At 41.4% G+C, this 19,943-nt stretch overlaps 1 protein-coding gene and 1 long non-coding RNA gene across 2 annotated transcripts; one reads left to right on the forward strand and one right to left on the reverse strand.

Annotated features, from left to right (window-relative positions):
• The first annotated feature begins 531 nt into the window (after positions 1–531).
• On the forward strand, positions 532–18,695 carry LOC131921884 (ras-related protein Rab-3C). The gene is made up of 2 exons (XM_059276646.1): positions 532–655; positions 17,772–18,695. Exons 1-2 carry the CDS (start codon positions 598–600, stop codon positions 17,957–17,959), a joined length of 246 nt encoding a protein of 81 aa, XP_059132629.1. The 5' UTR covers positions 532–597; the 3' UTR covers positions 17,960–18,695.
• Positions 14,331–16,461, reverse strand: LOC131921885 (uncharacterized). Its single transcript, XR_009382132.1, has 2 exons — positions 16,038–16,461; positions 14,331–15,728 (listed from the first exon to the last, which is right to left on the reverse strand). It is a non-coding gene; the product is annotated as an uncharacterized LOC131921885 (long non-coding RNA).
• Positions 18,696–19,943: the final 1,248 nt, after the last annotated feature.

The raw sequence follows: 19,943 nt of genomic DNA on the forward strand, positions 1-19,943 counted from the left end.
AAGTGATGTTTTTGTTTTCCCTTGTGTATGGATCTGTCAGCAGGGCAGCTGTCCACAGACAGAGGAACCAAGCATCTCAATGTGCCTGGAACTGAGATGGAGACACAGGACTTCTACTGCTAGAACTAGGAAGATCTTTTGTCAGCTTAGCCTTACCGCTATTACACAAGCCAATGTAGATCTATGAGAAGAGGGTGTGACAGTGCTGATTCCATCAGATACAAAATAGTCCTTGGTACAACACCTGTTGTCTTGACTGTCTTCCTCCTATGCTGGGGTCAAATACAAAGCCTGAGACATACTATATAGTCTCATATCTTCTGCCACTGAGCTATACACCCAGCTTTGATTTTTGATTCTATCAATTCCTTGTAAGAATCCAATACAACTGTACTGAAATAATTAATTCTAAATGTCAAGCATCCAGGCTTCATTTTTACCATGATCATGCTCTCTCTAAGGACCTCTTCCTCAATTTATGTTTTTCCATTTCCCTCTGATCATTCTTGTGCTTGTTATTTTTCTTTTAGGTCAACTCAGATCAAAACCTACTCTTGGGATAATGCCCAGGTTATCCTGGTTGGCAACAAATGTGACATGGAAGATGAACGGATCATCTCAACCGAGAGAGGCCAGCACTTAGGAGAACAGCTTGGTAAGACACAAAGTTCAAAAGAAAGAAAGCTTGGCCATTGTCACACTGAAATGAGTCATAGGTGTATGTGTGTGTGTGTGTGTGTGTGTGTGTGTGTAAAATTTGTCAACAGACCTTGAAAGACAGCAAGCCCTGTGTAAACCATGAGTGCATTTCCTCTCATTTTCTGTAGTTTTGGTTGAATTCAGGCACAATTAGAAATGAATGTGACAGCAAGAACTTAGAGCAGGAAAGTTACCTGACATGAGCAAATGAATTAATTTAAGGGACAATCCCAGGCCTGCAACCTAATGTACACATATGTAGAGAGGAGACAAACGAGAGGGTCACGAAGCACCTTGACTCCAAAGGATACTCTCACTCTCCTCTGCATCTCACCCCTTTTCCTCTTCTGTAATGATGGCCTCAACTTGAAATTGATCCCAATAATGAATCGCAACCTAAAATTTGAAAAACCCAACCATGTAATGAATGATCGGAGCTTTGCTCTATTATTGGAAGCATGAACTGTCAAAGCACAGCCAATCCCCATGGGTCGGTCTACCACTGGGAAATCTCAATAGCTGAGCAGAGTCCATTCTCCAAACTCTATTATTTCCGTGTAAGATCAATGAGCTCATTTACACTGAAAGCTGTTACTGGATGACCACAGGAATCTGTCCATGAGATTTCCCTGCAACCAGCTATGAAAACGTCACTAGACTGATATTTAACCTTGCTATAAATCCTCATTAGCCTTTATATATTCTGTCATAAGACCTCTCCACATGCTACCAGTGTTTGAGAGTCTTAGAAACTTGGTGACTTTTCCTAGTACCTCAGGAAGATAGAAGTGGACGTGAGCAGGTCCTCTATGTAAGAGAGAAAGGGAACGTGGAAGGACATTCCTATGTGGATTCCTTGGGCTTCTTTTGCTTGCCCTGTATTTGTCATCTAGCTAGACATTCACCTGGGAGAAGGAAGTGGTCCACAGAAGCAGGCTGTCTTTATAAATAAAGTTAAAAACTGTTTGGCTCCAGAAAAAATAGAGTAACAACATCAAGAACAATTCAATGTCATTGTCAAAAGAGCCAGGTGATAGATAGCTTTATGTTTAACAAGCTAGTAAACAGCTTGGCTGTTGAGAAGATCAAGAATGGAAGAGATGTTAGAATGACAGAAGTACTTCTGGAGATACTTTCGGTAGTGTGCACACACACACACACACAGAGTACTCTCACGTACCCTCTCCATTCACTGCATAGATGTGGGAAAGCTTCTCAAATCATGAGACAGATGGATTTTATGCTCCTGTGCAAATTCTTCCAATAGTCTCTAATTGATCTTTTTCTTTTTTTGGCTCTTTAGTCAATAAAACTCAGCAGTCGTCATAGCAACCAGCAAATGTACCTTCTTAGAGAGTCATTTATCTCCAGTGTGGTTCATTCTCCTCTTGACTACACACCCTCTACAAAGGATCAGGAGAGACAATCCTAAAAACTAATAACTTTCGATCTAAATTACAAGCTCTTGAGAGGTTTTACTTAAAAAAAAATTAACAGTAAAATTCCATTTCTCAGAGATTAGGCGTTGCTTTTTTAAAGGTTGCTACCACATATTGTCAGGTGGCTCAAAACAACTGCTTCATTTATCTGTTTATGGTTAGCTTTCCATTATTGACATTTACTTCTGTATATCCTTTGTTCATCCAAATGAGGAGACTGGACAAAAACAGTACTATATTGAGGTTTTTGTAGCTCTTGGGGAAGAGGGGTGCTCTTATAAATATGATTTTTTAGGTCACCAAACCTGTTTATTAAGTGTTCACAATATTCTGGGTACTTGGCATGCAATGTGGTAGATGACCTTACCTCCTAAAAACAACCATATAGATCCTGTGAGTGACAATGTAGACAGTGAGCATTTCCCTGCCATCCCTCTCTTGGATGTTTTCTTCCATTTGGCCCTGAGAAGTCCCTCATCATTAATTCTGGTGCTCTGCATCCCTTCACCCTGTCCAGCACTGGGTTCCTGCTCCTGGGCAGGCATCTCCTCCTCCATCTGCTTCTTGAATCCCTGGGCTACCACACTACTCCCTACACACTTCCGAGGAAGTTCTTGTTCACTGTGAGGTTTTAACTCGACCTAACAACAGACAAATCACATCCCAGCAGTGAAGCCGTGATTAAGATTTGGGTACCTATTTCCAGTTGAATCAACTGGGGTTTCAAAGGAATTTATCAACACCAACACCAACTAGCTGCCCAGCCCCCCCACCCACAACCCACATTTTCAAAGTTAAAACCTAGAAAGTTACATCATAAACATAAATTTTTGTGACTTTCATTTAATACTATCTTTTTTTTTTTTTAATCACACTAACTTCCATGGTAGTCATGTTTGAAGAGGGTAAATCATTGCCCAAGTGGACCATGATCCTGAGGCTGACATTCTCCCATGCATTTTATTTTTTATTTTATTATTATTATTATTTTTTTTTTTTTGGTTTTTAAAGACAGGGTTTCTCTGTGTAGCTTTGTGCCTTTCCTGGAACTTACTTGGTAGCCCAGGCTGGCCTCGAACTCACAGAGATCCGCCTGCCTCTGCCTCCCAAGTGCTGGGATTAAAGGCATGCACCACCATCGCCTGGCTTCTCCCATGCATTTTTAAGCATTTAGTCTAATACAGCACAGCCTGTAACAACATATAAAAGACTTTACGTTTTTAACTTATGTAGTTTAATGTTGTCAGTTATAAACAGATTCCATCTTATAACTTCAGTTTTAGATAGAAAAAAACATTAAATGTTCAATGAGAGGAAACAGAAGATAAAGCTAAAGATAACAATTTTTTTAAATAAAATTAATGTACCTGGGGGAGAAAAATAACAACAACAAAAAACATGGCCAAGTGGAAAAGAGTCTATGTTGCTTCGGAATCAGAGAGAGAAACTCAATACTGATCAAATAACAGAAAAACTATTTTTATTATCTCTGAAGGGAAGAAATGTCTAAGTTCCCTAACACAAGTCAAAGAAACAATTTTGAGAAATTAAAATTGCTTTCTGGAAACTAGTTATTGTTTATTACTAGTTTGTAAGGATCTGGTTTTGATATATTTTAATTTATATTAATACTTCTAATAAAGTAAATAATGGATAATATTCCCAGTGACTTTTCATTCAAGTAATTTTTATGGTCTGTGAGGCCGAACCATTCAGTTTCAGCCTCTTTTTTGTGTTCTGCCTCTTGTCCCACACAGGCACCCTACAAAGCTTTCAGACAACCACAATATATACATACATTTTACCATCTTTCCACGCTAAACCATTTTCTTCCCTTTCTTTTGCCATTTAATGATTTTTTTGTCCTAATTGTTTAATTTGATCACCATTTTTAAAAATGTCTATATTGAGGTTAGGAATGAAATGTCTATTTTTTATGGAGCTTCAAGTATACTTCCTACATCAGAAATGCTTTCCAATATTAAGAATACATAAAGCAAAAAGAAGGAGAACAGTGATGTGAGATGTGAGTTTATCGTGAAAGAAGGGACCTGCCATGCAGTGGTTGGACAGCTTCTTCAGGAAGGGATACAAAGACTGACAGAAAGACATCTTTGTCTGTGAATTCTAAGCCACATATATTTGTTAGTTCTTGGTTTAAGTAAACAATTCTTTTAAGGTAATCATCTTTTTAAAATAGAAAAAGGTAAAGCCATGGAATGAGGTACTCTTTCACATAACAACATCTCTGGATGTGTGAGGTGAGCTAGTCATTGTTTTTTAAAAGATATAGATAAATCAATGGAGAAAAATCCCAGAACTAGCTGATAGGACTTGCCTCTATGGACTATTTCTCTTCCATCAAAGGCAAGAGTTGGCCACATTGACTGTGGGACTCAAGTGTCCTTGAAGAAAAGTGTCCTGATGGGTATGAGGCATCATTAACATCCAGTTGGGAAAGTCTACCTCTAGGCTTCAGTAACCCTGATTCTGGTTGTAGATGAGCCTGAGTGACTCCAAGCAAGGTTCTGATTTTGACTTTGGCATTCTCAAAATTTGCTGTTGAAAATCTTGGTTCTCATTGTTAGCCAGGGTAGGAGAAAAAAATAGAAAGAACTGTGTGTGCTGTTATCTGCTTGTGGGAGCTCTGAGCTTTTGGGATCCTTGGGCTGGCCCTAAACAACTCCCACCAGGGAAAATGATCATAGCCATCTGTCCCCAAGGGCTAAGCTCTATTCCAGGCATCATAACTTTGAGTTATGGAATAGGTTTTCACTACATTTAATTTTATCTTAAAGTCCAGGAAGAAATTCAGGATATGTGTCTAGTAAGCCTACTTAAGCTCTTTTTTTGAGTCCTGTGATCATCCGGTGATCCCATGATCCCATGAAAGAAGCCAGAAATTATTCAGTTGTTTCTAAGAATGAATTTTCCTAAGTAAAGTCTCACTCATGGTCAAATCTTCTCCTTCAAAATGTATCCATCAAATTGGTACAGACATTTTCAAGGAGACTGGGGGAGATCCAAAAAAGAGATTGTGGACCAAGATGTTGTTCATTGGTCCAGTAAGGATGCAGAGAAGTCCACCAGCAAGCCAAGGATTCTTCTTGAACTGCCATAGAGTCACATCATGAGACTGCTTCTTGGCGGACACAGGAAACAGATGCTTCACAATGAAATGTTGGAATGTGATACAGCATGATTTTATTAGCTCATTCATTCAACCTGTCCTTCTTCCATTCAATGTTGTTGAGCACTCGTCCTTGGCTAAGCACAGGTAGTTAGGAGATTCTAGTCTACAGACACAAAGGCAGTGACTTTTACAAGCCAGCTTATAGTTTTCCAACATAATTGAAGACCTAGTTTTAGAGGAGGCCAGGATATTAAAAACATCCCCATTCAGAGGCATGGAGAAAGGCCAACATTAATAGTGTTTGCAACAGTCTTGAAGAAAAAAAAACAGGATTTTCATGGATGAACAAAGAGGTGATGTTACCTTTATGAAGGAGAACCCATGTACTAGAGAGGTCTAAACCCATAGAAAAATGACCAATCCCTGAGAGGCCGTCTACCAGAGTCAAGAGACTGCGATTAGCTGTACATAATCTTAGGAACCAGTGCCGGATTTAAAGAATAGAATGGCAAAACTGGATTTCACAGACTAAGTACAAAGGTATTATTCTTAAAATTGGGGTATTTAATATCAGGCAGAGCATAGGAAGAAAGTATTACACATATTTACCCATATCTCAACATCAAATTTTCAGATATTAAATAGGTTATTATAATACTGTGTTGAATAGCTTATAAAACTAATCTTCATGTATTAGAATAGCACTGAATCATTTTAAAGCTGGATTATATAATAGTGACTATCCTGAAGCCATTGGTTAAAAAGTAGATTGGACTGAAGGTGATGGACAGGGAGCATGAGTCCAACAGGAATACAGCATATTACAGGCACATGGCCAGGGTATCAGTCCTGGATGTGCAACAGCATTACTCAGGGAACATTAAAAAATCAGGCCACGATTCTTATACACACACACACATACACACACACACACACACACACACACACACCAGAAAAAAACAGAATCTCTGAAAATGGGGCATGTTCTAGTTAACTTTCTATTGCTGTGATAAACACTATGACCAACAGCAGCCTGAAGATAGGCTTATTTGGCTTAGCAATTAGTCAGTCATCCAGGGAAGAGAAGGCAGGGACCTAAGTCAGGAACTGAAGCAGAGGCCAGCTTGGCTAACTTCCTGCCTTGCTTCCTCTGGCTTGCCCAGATACCTTTTTTATACAAGCCAGACCAACCTACCCACGGTTGGCTGGGTCTTCCCAGGTCAGTTAGCAATCAAGGAAATGCCCCCACAGACATGCTCAGAGGCCAATCTGATGGAACAAATTGGTCAAATGAGATTAGGACATCTATGTACATGTCAAGTTGACAAATACTGTAAGAGTCCATTCCTTGTCAACTTGGCCACACAAACACATCACTAAAGCTAAAGAAGCATACACAGCCCTGAAGACCACCCCCCTCCAACGTAGCAGTCTAAAGGCTCCTATAGCTCTGATTCACAGACAGTTGCAGGACAATGGGAACTTGGAGGCTCTTTGGAGGCAATGGTGGCTTTGTGTATGGCATCATGCAAGTAGCCACTCCCATTCTTGTCCATGAAATTAAGTAAACTTCTTAAAAGTTGCCCCCATTAAATCTGTTCTTGGACGATATAAGAAGGTTATATGAAAAAGTAAGACAAATATTAAGAACCAGCCACTGTGTCTCTCTGTGCTCACACTGTTAACTACTGTTTTCAGTGGTTTGGTAGCACACACACACACACACTTAATCTCATTTCATAGTCATCAGTTTCTCATTACAATGTGAGTTCTACTTGCCAAGGGCCATTTAGTAGCCGCAGCACCAAAACTGGAGAACCATAAGCAGCCAGTGGCAGACACACTCCCATCTTGGTCATTTTTCAAGCTGAGACCATAAATAACATTGCCTCCAGACACTCCAGATTAATGAAGGATGATTTTCCCCTCCCCTTCTTCTTTTTTTTTTTTTTTTTTTAATATTTTCTCTTTGCCCTTGCAAAACAATTCCACAATAAAAAGCAGGCTGAAGAGTCAGCAACTCTAATGAGATACAGTATTGCCTCAATGCCTATTTTTAAAACTCAAACCACCTGCTCCACATTTGCACTGACTGCTCTTCAGCAGTTTTTAAGGATTTATTTAAACCTTAATTGTAGTGTTTATGAAAGGAAGAGGATTGCCAACTTCTGCAATTGGCAGGGAGTCTCAGCAATGCCATTGAAATGTTCTAAGTACCTGGCTATACACAGCTGTCTGTGGAGAAGGGCAGACACCCTACCATTATTTCCCCTGGCTCACATTCTTTCTGGCTAAGTTTTCCCAGGAGGTAGAAAATAGGTCAAGGGTATTCTATAATGTGTTTGGTATACTTAGATATGGTTACATCCACCTATTAGAAAAGGAAGGGGCTTCTGTCCACTTTCTCCTGGTCCTGTGAGTTTGCCATGTCTTAATAGCTCTTGATCTATGTTCCATGACTCTGTGGATCCCTGTTCCAATAAAGACATTGGTAGCCAAAATTCATTCCTCAGAAAATACTCTTTGTGAATGGAGAGGCCATAGATCCTATGCATGCCAGATTGCTCAGGATGGCTCCATCTGCTGCTCATGTACCAGTAAATACACATAGCTCTCCTTTCAAGCTCAAAAGCCATTCACTTGGAATGATAAGAAGCCTGGCTTGGCCCAGGACACCACACCCTGCCACACCTTTAAGTGATATACCCAATTTGTTCTTTAAGTCAGTGCTCAAACTCTTACACTCCCCACTGAATGAGTTTCCAAGACCTTTGCAAATCACTTTCTTTAGTCAACAAAGCTAATCAACCCATGTAGCCTTTTCGAGGCTCTTTCTTACTACTTCTAATCCCTACCAACATTTGACCCCTAGGAAATCCCCGTTTCTTCCAAGAGCCACAGTATGCAAAACTGTGTTTTCATTGAAGAGCTTCCAGTCTCTCACCCTATGTGTACAACCTCTTTGTTTTCTTCCTTGACTCTGACTCAGAATCCATGTTGACCCTTTATCACAGGGTGATCTGACTGTTGTGTCCTTCTCAATCCTAAACACATATCCGTCTTTGTGCACTATTTAAAATGAATACAGTTTCAGGTAATAAAGACCTGTATAAACCGCTGGACTCATGCTTCTTTTTTATACAACACATAAGTGGTAACTGTTAAGAACAATGGTACTAAAATTTTAAAGTTGAATATGAGGAATGTAAACTGCTTCGTTTTAATTACCAGCACTGCAAAAAAGAAAAAGAAAAAGAAACAAGCCAACAAACAAAACTCATCTAGATGAGTGTGATGTGTTCAGTGTTGAAACTTGAAAGGGCTCAAATCCAGGATGGTCTGATGCAGCTGGCAGGGGTCCAGATCTGTTTATTAGCTTTGCACACTAGTCGTGTGATTTTCTTTCTCTCAAAGTAAAATTATCATAACTGAGAGCAGTAGAGAATAAATCCCACTAACCTAACTCACAAGGGACTGATTTCTAATTAAAAATGTCTATTATTATTTGCCCCCAAGACATGTAAATGCTACACACTTGTGAATACAGATATGTTTAACTTAACCATGGTATTATGTCCCCATAAACTTACCAGTAATTTGAAAATATCAGAGGCTAGAAATGATTTTAATACACGTAGCCTACCAAACATCATAGATTAGTAGAGCCTTCCTTCAACATGCTCAATACAGCTAAGTCAGCCTATATCCAACATAAACCCTAATTTATATTAATGTTCGCTATCTCATGTAATTTACTGAATACCGTCCTGGAATTTAAAAATAGCACCATTTAACAAATTGTCAGCCAAATGTCCCAGTGATATTTTCTCACTTATTTCTTATTTTCGTGATTGCTTCTAGTGGCAGGCTTATGCCATTAAGGGAATGCCTTTGAGTAGTACAGGCTCTCTCACGCTCTTGGGGTGTGCAGGCAAAGCTGCATCCATGAGGTTTCATATAGACCCTGTCTCCAGTCCTCTAGATTGCCGAGTGATTGCTCTCTTGCCTTCGCTCCTTACCCTGCCCCTCCTGCAGATGTCCTCCATTATTCAAAGATGGCCTCACCTTGGAAACTTGTGACTTATTAGATCACAGGTAAAAGAGAGCTCATGCCCTCCATGTTGGAAATTTAAGAGACAACCTTGCTCCTTTATGGATTTTTGAAAGGGTCCCAGTCTCCCCAGAAGTCATTTGTGAAGAAGGTTGTGTTGGGTGAGTTACTTCTGTAGATTGTTAACTGTGTGTACTTTGTGGCACTTACTAACTTTTTTCTCAGCAGAGGACTTTCTCTAGTCTCTCAGATCCAAATCCCAGCATTACACTCATTAGATGCTGATGGATGCTTCTTCCCTACACACATACAAACCACGGTATTTCATCTATGAAAGCCATTCAGGTAGACTTCCCTACTTTGTCTAGACACTACCCCCTCTCCTGGCTTCCTCTTTTGCCTTTAATTACTTTCCAGTCACCCAGATTGGCTTTATTTGACAAGGAAGTGATAGCTGAAAGGAAGAATTCTAAAGACTGAGAACCTTTATCATCTTCTCCTCTGCCAAAGTCCAAAGAGCAAATCGTTTGCTTTTGGAGAATTCTTTTTCTAAATACAAACTCTCAAGAGAAGAGATGAATTAATTGTAATTTTCAGAATTTTTACGATAGAAAGGAAATTCACTTAAGTGAAGCTTCGCATAGCCTTTTTGTGTTTACTCTGGACAGGCAGAGCTGCCTGTGGATGGAGCTAGATTAGGATTTTAGGAAAGATTTTCTGACTTTTAGGAATTGCTATCTGGGTAAATTTGGTTAAAGTGACAGATACAGTTGCGTGACAATGTCTTTATGAAAGCCATCGCTCTATAAAATAAATATATACCAATAATAATTGCTGAGCATTAAAGCATAGCTTAGAGTCCCCATAACTGTTGTCATGAAGCCAATAGAGGCTATTCTGTAACATTTGGGTCTAGCGCTGACAGAAGACGTAAGGCAGACATTAAGAATGTTCTGGAGGAAAAAGCATGGCCAGTGGAGGCAGACTTTAATCCTTGCTATGGGTTTCCATAGGGGTGACATAGCTACATTTCTCAACTGTGAAATGAATATTCTAAAGGTGCTACTTCATACAGTATGGACCCAAAGCAGGGAAATCAATGAAAAAGGCATAGCACAATGATCCATAAAGATCCCCATCTGTGGATGTCACAATGAAACCTCGTTAGCTTGTTCTCTGCTGCTTGAAAATGTATTACATTCACTGCTCTGTTTCATGGGCATCTCTTACCAAAAAAAAATGTAACCTGCTAATTGATAATGCATATAAATGCTATTGCAAATTGAAAAATCCTATACAAAAACAGTTATTAATGTTCATGTTGACAGTTCATTAAGAGGCTAGGGGGGAAATTGTCTCCTTTATCATTAAAAGCCTAATGAAATGTTGAGGAGTTACAAAGAAAATGTTTGATGGATTTAAGGGAACAAATTCTATTTGGACAATGTGTGGCACTTATTTGCATACAAACAGTAGCTCTTGTGTTGTGAATGACCCTTATCTCTGAAAGCTAATCTGAGAGAAACTTGACTTTCTTAGACTTTAAGAGTTTTTATAATTTGAAGAAAAGCAAGAGTTATTAGTGGGAGGGAAACAATTCTATACTTCTTCCTATTTTGCAGAAACACCTCTCCTTACGGGTAAATAGGAATGCTTTAATTGTTTTAATATAACAAATTCTCTACGGAGCAAACCTGAAATGATATAATGCTGAATTCCATGCTTGGTAAACTTCATTTCAAAATAATATAGCTGACAAATTATTTACAAGTTCAGACACTTTATAACGAAGAACAAAGGAATAAGTGATTCTCTTCCCTTCCATTTCCAATCTACCAGCTTCTCCCAACCAATTAATAGCAATCAATCCTGTAATTAGCTAACATCTGCTGGACACCTGCTTCTACTAGATGCTGTGTTAAATGTTTCCAGGAATAGGGTGAAACCCCATATGGGGTGAACACTTTAACTGGAGAGCAAAATGTACCTAGTAGAGGGGACTGACAGGGAATGGAGAGTGACAGGCTCATTGGATGCAGAATTCCTTCTGAGTATCATGAAGATGTTCTAGAATTGGATTTTAGTGGTAGTAAAACATTTTATCCTAAAGATGTGAATTATACCCTTCAAAATAACTAGAATGCTAAATTTTGCATTATATAACTTTTGTAACTGGTATAAAACATTAATTAAATCCCAAATATATACTAGAAAAGAATTACTAGGGAGCTGGAAATGTTCAGGGTGAGTTGGCTCACCAGGTAAGACCTTAGAGCTATTATCCAAGGGAACTCAGCACTTTCTGGAAGACTTCTAACTGAAAAGGCTACAGGGTTGAGCAAGTTATATAAATGATTAAATAAGTGAAGCAAGCAGGTATGAGATTTAAACATGATTTGTTGTACATTGGATACATAGAAAAAACATTTTTTTTTTTTGCAAAAATAGTGGAATGCTTTTGACTTTCTCTTGAACAAAGATGCCCTTCTCTGTTTAACTTCCACTTTCCCATCAAAGATGTAGACATGGGTACCAAGGAACCCACAGAAGGATGCAAAGACAACAAACAATTGAAGCACAGGTTTCATGTCAGGGACAGCAGGAAAGGTGGGACAGTGGTCAGCCAGAGAGAAGCTCTATCAAGTATGTCAGACACTGGCTCTTTGGGTTAAGGCGAACTCTAGCTTGGTTGGGGAAAGAAAATGCAGGGTAGGGTTCAGGGAGGATTCAGGGAGACTCACATGTGAAGAGCCTCAGCGGGGTAGCCTTTGAGTCATTTAACCAGACGTAGAAAGGACAAGCTTGGTGGAGGTAGAGGATTGGATAGGTAGGTGCAGGCCTGAGAGCTGGGGGAAGTCTGAGAAGGTGCAGAGTGAATGCCTATGGAACTTGGGTTTTACTCAATGGAAAATGAGGAATGTCTACCGCCTGTGCAGACTCAACTCCAGCAAACTCAGGCAACCCCTTTCTTATCCGTGATGGAACCTGAGTATTCCTGACTCTGATGGAGGTTAAAGTAGAGTATGGAAGGTTAAGGGCAGGAAGGAGACCTTGTCTATGTAGGCCAGCACTCATCAACACTGTATGATGAGCCTTGCATACGTTCTGAATCCCACCATTAAGCCTGGCTGGCAACCAGAACTCAGAGCCTGAAAAGACCTGTCCATTTTGCTATTGTCTATTTTTATCAACATTAGCCTTGGGCCGAGCTCCTGTTCCAGCTTCCGGCTGCTTTCTCTGGCCATTCTTCAGGGAATTGGGTCAAACCCTCATCCCCACCCCCTCCTAAAGTCTGTCTCCTGGCTGGGTCCCAACATGGGACCAGCTAATATGACAGTTGGTCCTGCTGCTTTGAAGCCCTGACTTCTGGCCCAACTGTCACCTGCCTGGCAGCCCAGTGGCCTTTGCCTGCAGCTCTGGTTCATCTGATTCCACAGGGAAAGTGAAGATGAGACCCTGTAGCCAACTCAATGAAGAAATAGAAGATAAGATGGGGAAAGCATCAAGAATGTAAACTATTGCCTGTTAGAAATGAAATGATTCATTGCAGTACAGTTCTAGAAGTCACAGGGGAAGGGGGCACTATCATGATTTTTTTCTTTCAAACCTAAAAGGTCAGAGAGCCCAAATAGTGGTCAGGAATTCTTTCCTAGGATGAATAAAAAGACTAAAAAAAAAAAAAAAACCCTGCTGTAGTGAAGACAGAGTTTTACTATATGATGTTACTATTAACATGTGAGAGGAAATTTAGCATCATCTACAAAATTGAGTAAATTCACTGGACAACAGATCTGAGAAAGAAAAAGGTTCAGTACTCAATACTGGAACTGCGATTCTTACTGCTAACACAGGACAACCATGGAAGGACGCTGTGACATTTCAGTGCTTCTCATGACAGAGTGGCAGCCACCTCCGTGAGCAGCGTGCTTTTAGCCTCATGGCCTTGCTTGCTTCCCTGTATGTAGGAGTCTGAAAAAGTCCAAGGCCTCTCTGAGCTTTGCTCCAAGGACCTTCAAGAAACAGGACAGAGAACCATGGCAGCAAGCCAGGCCTGTGTCACTAGCCACAAGGTCCAGGGTTTGTGATGCCCCTGCTCACCAACAGTGTCCTTCCAGATAGCCGGCTGCTCCTTCCGCTGTACAGAGGCCACAACAAATGGGCTGAACTTAATTAGTGTCTGAGTATGCCCATCATGGGTTTTAGAAAGGTCAGGAGTTGTTCTTTCTGCATCAGGCCCAGAACCCCAAGGCAGGGATGTGCTGGCTGGGGCATGCGCTCTTCTGTGTTTGGAGCAAAGCTGCCTCCACCAGAGAGCAATTGGAAATGTTCTTCTACAGGAGGAATAAGAAAGCGTGGCCAGCCCCCCACCTCTACCTCCCTGGTTCACTGAGACTGTCCACTGCTCAGCTGATGAAGACACGTAGCGTTAAAGTTACTAATTGTAGAGCATGGGGCATGAGGGGCAGGTGTCCAGGGCGAGGAGCTAACAGGGTAACCTTGTCAGGGGATCTGCCAGATTTCCTATGGCACCTTGCTCAACTTCTATGCACTTTCCTCGGCAATGAATTGGAAACAATCTTCAGGGTTTTCTAAGACCCCTTAGGACGGCTCCCTTGACTGGTGTGTGGCTTCTGCTGATCTCGGTGAGGAAAAGCTTCTGAGGACAAGCTATTATGTTGAGGTAGCTGAGGTAAAAATACCAGGATACTGGGAGGTAAAACCAGAGAGTCCATGGAGCTCCTACAAGAATAAAGGCTCCAGCGTTTGAGCTTGTGATATTGAGTTGGAGCGTAATTTTGAACACGCTTGGACACAGGTATGGGACATAAATGGCTTCTCACAGAGAGATCTCACCTTTGTGATTCAAGCAGACACAGAAGTCTGGGCTGCATGATGAATCCCCATTTCCCCTGGACCTAAACAACTGAATAACACAATACTAAAAGCTGTGATTTTGATCCTGAGCTCCTACTGTTTAAACACCAGGCTTTATGGTAGATGTACACTGTTGGTCACTGAAAAGCAGTTTAATTTTCAGAACCTTTGGTAGCTGTACATCTCTAGGCCATAAGGAGATGTGGCTTCTGCAATCCCATCGGGTACTTTAAATTGTTAAAAGCAGGTGCTGTTTAGTTCACTGGCACTCTTAGGTCCATTTACTCACCTTCAAATCATTTAAATTAATGAAGGCGTATGTGAATTACTAAGGACCCTAGAAGTGATCATTTAACAACAACAAAATAGTAGTCCCCTTGTCGGACCCATGGAAAGTTAGGGAAGTCTGTAGGTGACCAGTTGGTACTCCCTCTACTGTGTACCAGCCAACCAAGGGAATGTTTAAACAAATCACTCTCCCATGTTGGCCTTTCATTTCCTTCATCAGAAAACCAGAAGAATGAATGGTGCCTGCTCATGGACGAAATGAGTTAAAAAATATTCCAAGGGCTTTCAGCACTCTCCGTGATAGGATAACCACTAGATAAATGTCAGTTTGCTGTCACCAACGATGCTGTCATCACACGTTCCAGCTTCTTTGACACCTTCACCCACATTTTCCCATTGGAGAGTCATCAGAATGCCATAAGACAGGCCAAGCAAGTATCCTAAGTCATGAACGTGGGCACTGAAACCATCATTTGCTCATAGCATCAGCTCTGGAATGTCAGACCAGCCAGGTGGCTCCATTCGTGAAGGAACTCTCTGTCAAACCTGATGCCCTGAGTTCCACCCCCAAACCCACATGGTAGGAGAGAAGAGATTCTTGCTTGCTGTCCTCCATACATGTGCTACATACACGCACACTCATATACATCCATGACCACATACGATAAATGAATAAACAAAAACAATGAAGATTTAAAAAAAATACTAGCATGTTGACAGTGGGCTGCGGAGGTACTTGGGCTGGTAGTCCCCACACTTTCATCCTAGTATGGCCTCCTTGCCATGCTGGAGAGATGAATGTTGTCATAGTACACAGGTCTCCTAGACACTCTCCACTGAGGAACCTTGTATTCCTAGGATCCCTCCGTAATGTGGAGGAGTGCGGGGCATTTTTGATTTTGTGATCGGAGATGTTACTGTCCCCATCGTACACAGCAGCAGCATCAAGTGACTTAATGTCCAGACAAAGCACTTCCATTTGACCAAGGGGTGTGTGAGTCCACATCTTTCTGCAGTGGCTCAGTACTTCAAGTTGGACACTTTCCCAACCACACTGGCATGTCACAGAAGCACTGGCTGAAATGATGGGGGAACTGAAACTGTCACTTGTCCTGGCCTTGTCCCAAATTCAGAATTCGTTTTCCTCCAAAGTGTCAGCCAAAGATCTTGCATCCCCACTGTGTTATTGAGATCTTCTGAAGTGATGTCCGTCTCCATTGATCCTGAGAGGATGACATCACACCTAGAAAACAGCCAGCAAAAGAGCTCTGATAATTAAGCAATGACCTCTGACATCGTCCAGAGGGTGCCTGCCCTGCCTTGGTCTGGACCCAGGTACTGTGCTGACATTAGAAAATTCAGCACTGCCCACGCCACCTGGCCTTGTCTGTAGATAAAGAAGTGTCCACTGTAAGAGAATGACGTGATCGCTGTGCAGACAATAAAGCAATAACAAAGAAATGGAGGCTGAAGATGGACTGAAATACCTTGGGCTGTTTTCTAGAACGTTACTCTACTGGTGATTAACCTCCCGAGTCCCGCAATAACTCACTCGGATCATATCAGGGCAGCAGCTAACAGGCAGCTTGGATTTAACCATCTGATCCAATGGCAGTGTCTAAAAATTAGAAATTGTAACTCATGAAAATCATTTTCTCTTTCAATTCTCTTTCTTTAAGAAAATAAGTATGTTTTTTAGTTATTAAGGGGATTTGGACATAGATGTGAAGTATTTGGCTATTCTTTTTATTTTGGTTCCAGGAGCCAGGCATTAAAAAAAAAAAAAAAAAAATCACTGGATTTAATCATTCTGAATCTTTGTGTCTCCTCCGAGATAGGACCAGATGTAACCAGAAGGATTTATAGGGTGTAAAATTGAGAATGGATTAGAAAAGGCTTTCTGTGTTCTGCCCAACACATCCTAAATCAACATTCCCCCCAGCGGACCAGACCAATCTCTGGCTGGCCAAGTGGGGAAGTTGCCATGGCAACTGACTGGCAAGCCCAGCCAGTGGAATGTGAATGCAAACAATGGAATGATAACATTGTGTACAGAGCGGCCTGCTGAGGCTGCTTCCAGCCAGGCACATCCCGGAAGTGGGAATTGGCCCCTCACTTCCTACCCTCTTGTAGCTTTGGTGCTCATTTGAAATTTACTGTTTCCTTTCTCATTGATTCAAAACTTTATTGCTATAGACAGACGGGTGAGGGAGAAGTCAGCCCCCACCAGATCGTCGTTGCAGCATTAGGAAGACCTACACGGCTGTTGGATTAACACCTAGTTGAAAAGGTTGACACAGGCCTGAGATAATTCCTGTGACTCTTTAGCGCCACCTCGTGTCTGTTAAATACAGTACATGAAGCCTAGTCTTAGAACTGGGCAGCCACTGGACAGACAGGAAAAAAGTTAGAACATGATTGTATGGGAACCTCATGGTCCCTCTCTCGGAAGAATTCTCAGAGTGTCTTTTCTAAACCTTCCACTAAAAGAGAAAAAGAAGAAAGAAAGAAATCTAATGACTGACAGAATGCAGGAATGAGAAAAGAATGAAAGTCAATGTCAGTTTTAGAAAAGACTGTAAGTGCTATGTGATGGCCAGACAAAACAACCTAAGAGAAGAGGGAGCTGTATGGTTCCATTTACCCAGAAGAGGCAGTCTGGTGGCTGAGCAGAACAATACTCACATTGTGGTGGCCAGGCTGACTCGGGAAAATATAGTGCCCAAATATACACCCCCCAACCACTGTCTAATGATAATGCCATCAAGGGATTGATTCATCTTGTCAGAAACGCCCAGTGCTGTGCTCTATTTATTATGTATACAGTGTTCTGCCTGCATATACACCTGCAGGCCAGAAGAGGGCACCAGATCTCATTACAGATGGTTGTGAGTCATCATGTGGTTGCTGGGAATTTAACTCTGGACCTCTGGAAGAGCAGTCAGTGCTCTTAACCACTGAGCCATCTCTCCAGCCCCAATGATACTCTTCTTAAAGATACTCTTGAGTTACTTTCAGAAAATCTCTTTGCCCTTGCTGATAGCATAAATGGACCAGTAGCGACAAATGGGATGAGCTCACCAATCCTGCTTTATAACTCTCTGTTCATGGTCAGTGAGGAGTTCTTCATGACCAGCCGCCATCTCAATCTAAACCACAGCATCTCCCATCATCACCTCATTAACATTCAAAAGCCACCTTCACCTCATCAACATTCACAACCCTCACTGAGTCCGCTGAACTTCAGGAACGAGAAATGACGGAGCTGTTTCTGTGTTTCCTCCAGGGTTTGAGTTTTTTGAAACCAGCGCCAAGGACAACATCAACGTGAAGCAAGCCTTTGAGCGCCTCGTGGACGTCATCTGTGACAAAATGTCAGAGAGCTTGGAGACCGACCCAGCGATCACCGCTGCAAAGCAGAGCACCAGACTCAAGGAAACACCTCCCCCACCTCAGCCCAACTGTGGCTGCTAATGTCTCCCACACAGGAGCTCCAAGTGGCTCCCCAGGGGCCAAGAAATAGCATTTATAAATGGTCTATTAGCCTTCACTTATACTGCCTAAGAATTATTTGAAGGAAGTCTTTGATGTCAGTGGCCCATATATGCATTCAAACCTTGAGCAATTTCCTGTGTTAATACGTGGCAAATTCGAGCTTACATTTGTAAGGAACTTTCATCTATAAACACCTGGTACTTGCATGTAACTTGTTATTTATTTGTCTTTTAGAATTTTTTTTTGCAATTTTTTTTTGTCAATTAAGCTACTGCTGAAACCTCAGACTATAATTTCACTGCACATAACTTTTGTGTCATGGATTCAAATCATGCTTCTCACTTGTATGGATGATGACTAGGGACCTCCTGTGTGTGTATGCTGTGAGCAGGGCGAGATGACAGGAACTTAGTTTGGCTGAAAAGGAAGTGGGACTTTTGCTCTTGATTGGAGACCCTACCAGAGGTCTGAGCAGTTTACTATTAGGGAATGTATATACATTGCACTTTCATTAATAATAATTGAAGGGTGTGTTGACTCTTTAAAAAAATGAAGAGGATGGGTGCAGTGGCACTGGGAGGCTGAGGCAGGAGGATGAATTAAAGTAAGCCTGAGCTACAATCCATAAAACTCTTATCATAAAAAAAATAGAAAAGAAAATGAAATTGAAATGTTTCTAAGGCCCTTGCAAGTCAGTAATGTGAACGTGACTGGATCCAGATAAAGAGCAGCCGAGGTCTGTGTACTCTACTGCAGGCCTTAGCTTCCTACTGATTCTGCCCGTGTCTGTCTGTGTGAGAGCAATGACCCATGAGGAGGCTTCTACCTAACGCCAGTTGTGCAACAAGTGCAGTAACAGGAGTGCCAGGAGTACAACGCCATGGCCTGAGTGGCCTCCTTAATGACCTGTCCCACTCCACAAAATACCACCATGGCTCTCTGGAGCCAGCACCAATTCTGGAAGAGAGACTGGCTTGATTCTCGGTCAGGGTCCCTTCTCAGAAAAGGTAGGCCAACTTCCCAACCACTGCTCTCTGTTCCAACGTCAGCTAAGCTTTCCCACCTATTCAGAAAGCAACTGGGTAACCTTCCCACGAATCCCACATTGAGGAAGAGATCGTTTTTATTGCCATGTTTTTCAGAGGATTTAGAATTCTAAAGCATGCTCTCATCATATAAACATGCTCAAGGTACACAGAAGATTCCAGAACTGAGTAGTACAGAAAACTGAAGCGCCATGGCAGTTGGAGAGAGGGAAAAGACACTTGGAACATCCAGTCTTTTCTTCTAGGTTTCCTGAAGACCATACAGAAATCATACACCAACAACAAATCTTACCCTCTGTGCCGAGTGCAGGGAGAGTCTCTACCTTCCAGAAGTATTTGTGGCTAGGATCTTCTGAAGACACCAGGCAGGCCAGCCTGAAGGACAGGACAGTTTCGTTAGGTGGGCTTTTTCCTTTTGAGTGGTTGTGTAAAAGATCCAACCCCTCTTTCAAATCAGAGAAATATGTTGTGAAAATATTTAACTCAAGCTTGCTGGTACAGCTATTGACAGGATAGTATGTGCACATTTTCTTTTCATCTGCTTAGTTTCAAACTTATAAATTAGTGGTAAGTTTCCATTTGGACACCCAGAGGAGCAAGCCTTGGCTCTCCAAAGATAAGAAGACACTAATGTCTTATTAAATTTTAATGACACCTAGATTCAAAAATCATAGAAATTAATGTGATGAAGAAGAGAGAAGCAGGGGGCATAAAGTTGGATTTCTTTGCAGTCATTATGTATTATTATGGCATTGTCCTATTTCTATGACCAGGGCCAGAATGTGGCCATGTTGAATACTATACACATCAAAATCATTTCTACAGTCTAATACAAAACAAGAAAGCCAGGAAGCCTGGGCCTCCTTGTTTTCATGCATATGAAGAGTGTAAAAGGCCTTGCTCAGGTACTTTAAATG

This window comes from Peromyscus eremicus, chromosome 11, assembly GCF_949786415.1.
Source record: "Peromyscus eremicus chromosome 11, PerEre_H2_v1, whole genome shotgun sequence".
Taxonomy (NCBI): Eukaryota; Metazoa; Chordata; class Mammalia; order Rodentia; family Cricetidae; genus Peromyscus; species Peromyscus eremicus.

Bases quoted from the DNA above. Each gene is read 5' to 3' on its own strand.
- LOC131921884 (XM_059276646.1), top strand. From the start codon at position 598: ATGGAAGATGAACGGATCATCTCAACCGAGAGAGGCCAGCACTTAGGA. The intron at 656-17,771 runs GTAAGACACAAA...TGTTTCCTCCAG, and splicing joins GCACTTAGGAGAACAGCTTG to GGTTTGAGTTTTTTGAAACC.